The sequence below is a fragment of the Heteronotia binoei genome, chromosome 4, assembly GCF_032191835.1.
Source record: "Heteronotia binoei isolate CCM8104 ecotype False Entrance Well chromosome 4, APGP_CSIRO_Hbin_v1, whole genome shotgun sequence".
NCBI lineage: Eukaryota > Metazoa > Chordata > Lepidosauria > Squamata > Gekkonidae > Heteronotia > Heteronotia binoei.
This window is the reverse complement of record NC_083226.1, coordinates 25,573,165-25,580,316: the sequence shown is the minus strand read 5'-3', so window position 1 is coordinate 25,580,316 and position 7,152 is coordinate 25,573,165. Positions and strand designations below refer to the sequence as shown.

At 39.8% G+C, this 7,152-nt stretch overlaps 1 protein-coding gene across 2 annotated transcripts in view; it reads right to left on the bottom strand.

The window, feature by feature from the left end:
* Positions 1 to 2,453: 2,453 nt before the first annotated feature.
* TEX15 (testis expressed 15, meiosis and synapsis associated) overlaps positions 2,454 to 7,152 on the bottom strand; it is a 52,989-nt gene continuing 48,290 nt past the window's right edge. For both annotated transcript variants that reach the window (XM_060236976.1, XM_060236974.1), the window contains one exon: positions 2,454 to 5,288. In XM_060236976.1, coding sequence (XP_060092959.1) covers positions 5,263 to 5,288 — 26 coding nt within the window. In that variant the 3' untranslated portion in view covers positions 2,454 to 5,262. The remainder of the gene's footprint in view (positions 5,289 to 7,152) is intronic.

Here is a 7,152-nt window from a genome sequence, read left to right as displayed (position 1 = left end):
CTTCAAAAGCAGTCATTTTCTCCAGAGGAAATGATCTTGCTTGCCTGGAAATCAGGTGTAATCCCAGATCTCCAGCCACTAACTGGAGGTTGACTAACCAAGTGAGAAGCACAGGGAAGATGAAAAGGCAAACTGCCTGTGTGCACAATCAGATTTCAAATACGTATACAGATCTGACAACCCAACTTTGTACCTTCTAGTTTGTTGGTTTCATACTCCCACTCTAGCCCTATTTACCTAAACTGAATGCAGGCTCATTAAACTAGAGTTGCCAGCCCTGATTTGGGAAATGCCCAAGGATTTGGGGTTAGAGTTTGAGAAGAGCGAGTTCAGTGGGGATGTGATGCTATACAGTCTCTGTTTCAAAGCTGCCATTTCTGCCAGGGGGACTGACCTCTGTAGCCTGGAGATCACTTGCAATTCCAGGAAAATTTCAGGGCCCACTTGGAGACCAGCAATTTTATACGGAAAAAGTCCAACTTTTAGATTTGTATGACCATTGCAACAACTACACATGGGCCAGCATGACCAACCCAGGGCCACTTTTCAAATTAAACCCTGCCCAAAAGGTTTTGTGGGATCTGGAGCTAGCTACCCACCAATAGTGCAGCCCTAAAGAGTTATGGACGGTTGGCTCATAGAGTTCAGTGGATTCAGAACAAGATGCAACTCTGCCCAAGTTTGCCCTGTAAATCAGACCTCGTTATCATTATTGCAGAACAGTTTCTCTTGTGAACTGCTCCAACCAGTGTCACAGTATGAGGATGCGTATAACCCAATGTTAAACCACTTCAAAGCTCCAAGATTTAAAGTGGATTAATTTTGGTTGGATCATTTTTAGTGCATACTCTGCTAGCCCAGTTTGTCAGGGCTGGGGAGTTATGTAGGGTCAATAGTTGGATGGGAGAAAAACGGGGGTCACAGAGGCTGACCTAACTAATGAAGCTTAAATTTCAGGGCCCAGAAATGTAGATCCATGAAAAAGAAAGGCAACAACAAGCCCCCTCTGCTCATCTTGTGCTTGGAACATTGTGGAAGGGGTCACCATGGGTCAGTTGCAACTTGGCATGTTCATAAACTCTTATTTCTCCCAGGGACCTAGGGCATAACAATAAGAGAAGCTATGTCAGATCAGGCCAGTGGCCCATCCAGTCCAACACTCTGTGTCACAGTGGCCAAAACCCAGGTGCCATCAAAAGGTCCACCAGGAGTATCAGAACCCCAGAAGTTCTCCCACTGCTGGCCCCTATAAGCACCAAGAATACAGAGCATCACTGCCCAAGGCATAGTGTTCCATCTATGCCTTGTGGCTAATAGTCACTGATGGACCTCTGCTCCATGTTTATCGAATCCCCTCTTGAAGCTGTCTTTACTTGTAGCTGCTGCTACTTCCTGCAGCAGGGAATGTCACATATCACTATTTGGGTGAAGAAGTCAACAAGAACAACATAACTTTAAAATAATTAAAATACCTAGAAAGAAAGTCCTTTCAATGTTAAAAATATCCTGCAAGCCCAAGGATCTTTGTTCAGTCTTTATATTATATGTAACATAATATAATAAGCTGCATTACTGTGAGCTAGCTCAGATTTTTCACCTCCAGCTCACACATTTTTGTCTTAGAGCATAATAATTTCTGAAGTAGCTCACAAATTTAATACCAGTAGCTCACAAAGTAGAATTTTTGCTCACAAGACTCTGCAGCTTAGAGGGAACATTGGATACATCTATTAATGAACTTTTTAAATTTTAGTCTTAGTGTGATGCTGCTCAGAAGCAGCTGGCTGTATGAGCAGTATCATTAAAGTAACCACCCAGCCATGACACCCAAAGCCCCATCCAAATTTTCTGGGGTGGGGTCCAGTCAGCCGTTCATCAACAGATAAACCTAGGTGTCATCAGCATACTGTTGGCAACACAGCTCAAACCTCATTATCAACTGGGCAAGGTGACGCATGTAGATACTGAATAACACCACCGAGAGAATTGCCCCCTGCAACACTTTACATTCCAGTTAATTAACGGAAAGTCAAGTTTTGCTTTATTTTACTTATCTTCAGACCAGCCAGCCCTTATTAGGACACTACTGTACATGATAACTGCATGTAAAATACTTTGAAAACTCCTAAGCAGCACAATCATAATATTCATAGTATGTATAAATTATTCTATAAATGGTACCAAATTCCATGCAAAAGTGAATTCCTAAATGCATCAGTAATATTAATGACAAAACATCTTTCATGTGAAACTTTGAGATTATACAGAATAGCACACCTCAAAGACTCAAAAGGTGTGTTTAAACACACTAACGTCATATTAATGTCTGAATTTCTGAACTCTTAATGATTTTATGGTGTTGATTTGTAAATCTGAACAGTTTGTTATTAATTTTTCTCTTTCTCTTTTTGAACCTAAAAGTATGATGTATTTTAAGAATGAACACAGTAATCAAGTGTATTAACAAAATGTTTATTTAAAGCCATAATGCAGAAAATCAAAAAAGTTTTAAGATTATGCAGGTATAAATGCTAAGATTAAAAAATAAATTGTAAAAATATGAATATAAAACTGTGTGTAAACTACAAAAATAATTTTACATGAGCTTTCTGAATCCAGTCTTTTAAATTGTCATAATTTGAAAATATTAAAACAGACATCAGATTTTGTAAAAAGAAGCTGAGACTTAAAACATCTATCTACGTGTTTAAGGTATACAAACAAGAATTTTGAATTTAAAAACCCAAACATGAAAAGCACAATTATTGCATAGAAAAAAATGGGGCATTTAAGCCAACTGAACCCCCCCTAGTTTTAGTAAGACCCTAGCTGCTTTTTCTTGTTCTGTTTACTGTTGCCCTCTCTTTTGGACTTCTGTATTAGTTTTGAAATCAAAGCAGACAACAGTTACTTGCTTTATGGATCCATCAGCTAAAAGTATCAACCTTAAAACAAACCCAGAGCTTTGGTAGGAAATCTGATAAAAGAGGCTGGGTAATAATGCCAGAATCGAGTACATGCACACTTAAACCCCACTGATATTCAGATAGGGTACAGCAGGCATTTTAAGCACAAATTCTGATTTGGGTTATTTGCCTGTTTCATTATAGTTGAAAATATTATGTGGCTGTCATTCAAGTATGCGAATTTTAACAGAAGATGCAATATCTTTCATAAGGAAACATTACAATTGAATACAAAAAGGCCATAATGGAAATTAGAGGTGACTGTTGCCAGGCAACTAAAAAAACCCGAGAATTCAGTCTTCACTATTTTTTTAGCACAATCAGTGTAATAGTCTTTTTCACACTCTGTCCAGTCCTTAGCTGGAATGCTGCTTTCACTGCAACAGCACAAGCTTTTGCCTGTGATCCAATAGCTGCAGCCCACTTCTAATCACCACTGATTTTTGTTTCTTCTGAACCTACCAAATGTGCAGAAATCTCCAGTTTCAAGTCCTAATCATGTCAGCCATGATCACACACAAGAATTGTTTAAGACCAAAACTATGTTTATCTTAGCTGTATGTTCCCCAAACCTGCATTTGTGAAGGTAACAACTAAAACACTGGGCTCTCCTCAACAAGAATGGCATGCGTGTGTCATGGTTACTGTTGTGTTTGCAACGTCCACAGATTCTTCCCATCAAAAGCTTAACTAGCAATTTTCTTCTAAACAGAATTATTTCTGATCAGATCGGTGCGGGGAGCATTTCCAATGAACAATCCACTTCCCCCTGTTTCTCCTTTGGAAATGCTACTCCTTGGCATCATCAATATTACTAAAGAGTCACTTTTTTAAGTTTTTAAAATGAAAAGAACAAAGCCTAGGAATAATACCAAATAACAGTGGTGACAACTTGTGAAGACTAGTTCAGTACCCTTGAAGTACACAAAGTAAAATGAGACCCAGTGTCTCCACAGTTACAAGTGCCCCCTTCTCAGCAGTGTCACATGCAGCCAAGAAAGTGTCACATGTGCCAGGAAGTGATGACATGCTGGTTTATGTTTTACTTTCCTCAGGCTGCTGGAGTTTGCTCCCCAAGAAATTCCTAACATCTAAACCAGCACAGAATCAGATCCACGTCTCATAACTAAGTTTGCACTGGGTTACTTATTTAATAGCAGTCCTGTGTCTGAGGTAAGCACTAAGACTCTTGTTCCACAAGCTGAAACATTTTCTTGATAAAAGACTAAGCGTGGAACGACACAGATTCACAAGCCAATATTGGAAAAATAGGGATAAGCAGCTTGTGCTGTAGGATGGCTTTCTGTGTACCAAGATGGCCATTGCTGATAGCTGTATGGAAAGGACATTGTAGAGCTGAAATAGCTATGCACTGGGTAGGTCTGGGCAAAATTAAACCTCTGGGATTCCCCAACCCCAAAGTGACTATAAGACTGTGAACAGAAAGTACTGGATTGTGTGTTATATACCATGCTGGTAGCTGTAAGCATGGATGGAGTCACCTGGTGCATTTCATAAGAACTGAACTCCTGGTACGTCTGTGTAACTTGGTGACAACTGCTACCAGTTTGATAGAAGTGCCAAGAGTAGGAGGGATAGACTGTCCTGTAAGTGTGTAAAGAATAACTATGAATGTTAGGTGTTTCCTCTGTATGTTCATTTTGGGTGAAAGCAGAACACTGCGCAGAAGTTTGGGTGCTTTCAGTAGAAAATGGACCTGAACAAAATTTATTTAATTCAGGGACTGCTGAAGAATCTGAATTACAGTCTGGTGCATAGCTGGCCACAGATTTTTCTTCATAAATCTCCCTACTGCTATCAAGTTCCAGAGGTACAGCTGTGCAACAACTAGGAATCAAACCTGAAGCATTCCCTGTAATACCTTGTTTCAGGTCATGGTACTGATCCATTGGGGGTAACATGCCACTTAATTTTGCTGATGCAAGAGAGTCCTCAGGGGAACTCTGTGGGGATGGAACTGTGTTTGGAGATATAGATACAACTTTGCCTCTCTCATTACATGAGGCAAAGCATTCCTGGTTATTTGCTTTTGAACAACCCTTCCAGTTCTTGTTGAGGTCTTTTAGATCAATTGGATTTTTTTGACTGTCCAATGCATTTGAGTTAATTAATGCAGGACTAGAAATGCTTGGTGAAAACTCAATACAGTCCAAAGGACCAGCAGCTTCCAAACCTTTTGAATATGAAGGTGAGAGAGATGGCTTGTCTCTCTGACACTCATCTTTTTTATTCCAAGTATTGTCTGTGGAAATCCTTAACCGCAGTTTTTCTCTTTCTAGAGATTTAGGTCTTCCACCCTTTCTGCAAAACAAAGGTATCTTTAGTTTCTAGGGAATTCTAAAACACATTTAAAACAGTATTTTCCAGATTGTCATAGTATTTACTTGAATATAAGAGACAACCCCCCCCCCCCCGCTTAAAAATATACACAATCTGTAACTAGTATGTAAATGTAGGACGACCCCCTCTTTTTTCTGGAATAACTGTGGAAAAAACCTAGTCTTACATTTGAGTAAATACTATATATGTAACACTGTAACATGGGAGAGGACTTTTGGGGAACAGAAGGGGAGGTAGCCTTGGAAGTATACCATGGAGACAAAACTGAAACAGATCCATGCTATGTAAGTCCTCAGTTCCTCCATGCATACTTATCCATATGCTGGGATATATATTCAACAGCTGTTGCCTTTGGTAGAAGCTGAGTTCATATGTGGAAAGAGAGGTCCCAATGGTGTATGGAAGCGGGAAACATCATTCTAATGTAGTAGCATCAGTAGTTTGGTCACAACTGATACATGGAATTCATTTCCACTGACCAGAACAATGTTGTTGTCATGGTTGGGGAAACTGCAGAGGGATTTCTAAAACCAGGTTTATTCCAAATACAAATTTCTGTGTAATATGGCATCATTACTGGGCACTCCCACATCACGTTCATTAAAGATTCTGAATCACAATTAAGTAGAGTCCACTATGTTTGAAACATAAGTTTTTGTTTGAATAAGTTCTAACATTAGGTGTATCAGAGAGATTCTGCTAGAGATTACTGCTATAGCCAAGCCACTGTTCTTTTTGAACTGGCCATTCAAAATTACTTGTTCCATTTCCAACAGGACAGTCAATGATATAGGAAGGTGGTAGACTTGGAAAGCTGATGCAAATGAACATAGCTTTTTTTAATTCAGTGGCACTTCACAGGGGTTCTAAGCAACTTGGCAAATCTAGTGGTAAGGGCATGTTATAATGGCCATGTTGCCAGTCAGATTTGTTAGAAAGTTTAAAATGTGTTGTAACTCATCTGGGTCAGTAAGCTAATTTACGTTGAAAATGTCTCTTTCATCCCAGTCTTTCCATATAACTGAGAAGACCATAATTTTTAAAATTCAGGTTGAGCCATAACTTCAGACTGATGTGAACACATGAGTCAAACTGAAATATATTCCCCAGTGAACAACAGGACTCTCTGGCCACAATAGTGCTAAATGTCCCCCCCATTCTATGAAGATAAACAGATCCTACTGACATACATCAAACACGGCAGAACATTTACTGTGTACCCACTTTTGGCTGGGAGCCTGTGAGGCAAGACAAAGTGAGCTCATCAACCAAGAAGCAGGTTTGGCAGGACCCCAGTTGCAGAACCCTGGACAGCTCCAAGGCTCAACTTTGGAGGCAAAATTGAACTCTTGCATATTGAGGAAGGCCTTGGATACCCTGCCAGATTCAGTTTTCCCTGAGATAATCAAAGTATACATTCGTCAGGCTTTGCATCCATCTAGTTTGCTACTGTATGACTAACAGCAGCTAGCTAGTGAGTCTCAGTGCAATGAAGGCATAAGTGTCCAACTAGGATCTGGGAGGCTGAGGTTCAAACCTCCACTCAGTCAAGCGAACTTGCTGAGTGACCTTAAGCCAGTCACACATTCTCAGCCTAACCTACTCTGTGAGGATAAAATAGAGGAGAGGGAGATGTGGTAAACCACTTTGGGTCTGTGTTGGGGAGAAAGGCCATGTATAAATGAATAAACAATGAACTAAATAGGCTATCCAGAGTCTTAGGCAGAAAGGTTTTTCTTCAAATAAATTATCTGAGACTCGTTATCTGAAGATTAACCTCAGAATTTCACTCCACCATTGTCAATATCTGTGGATAAAGTTCTTT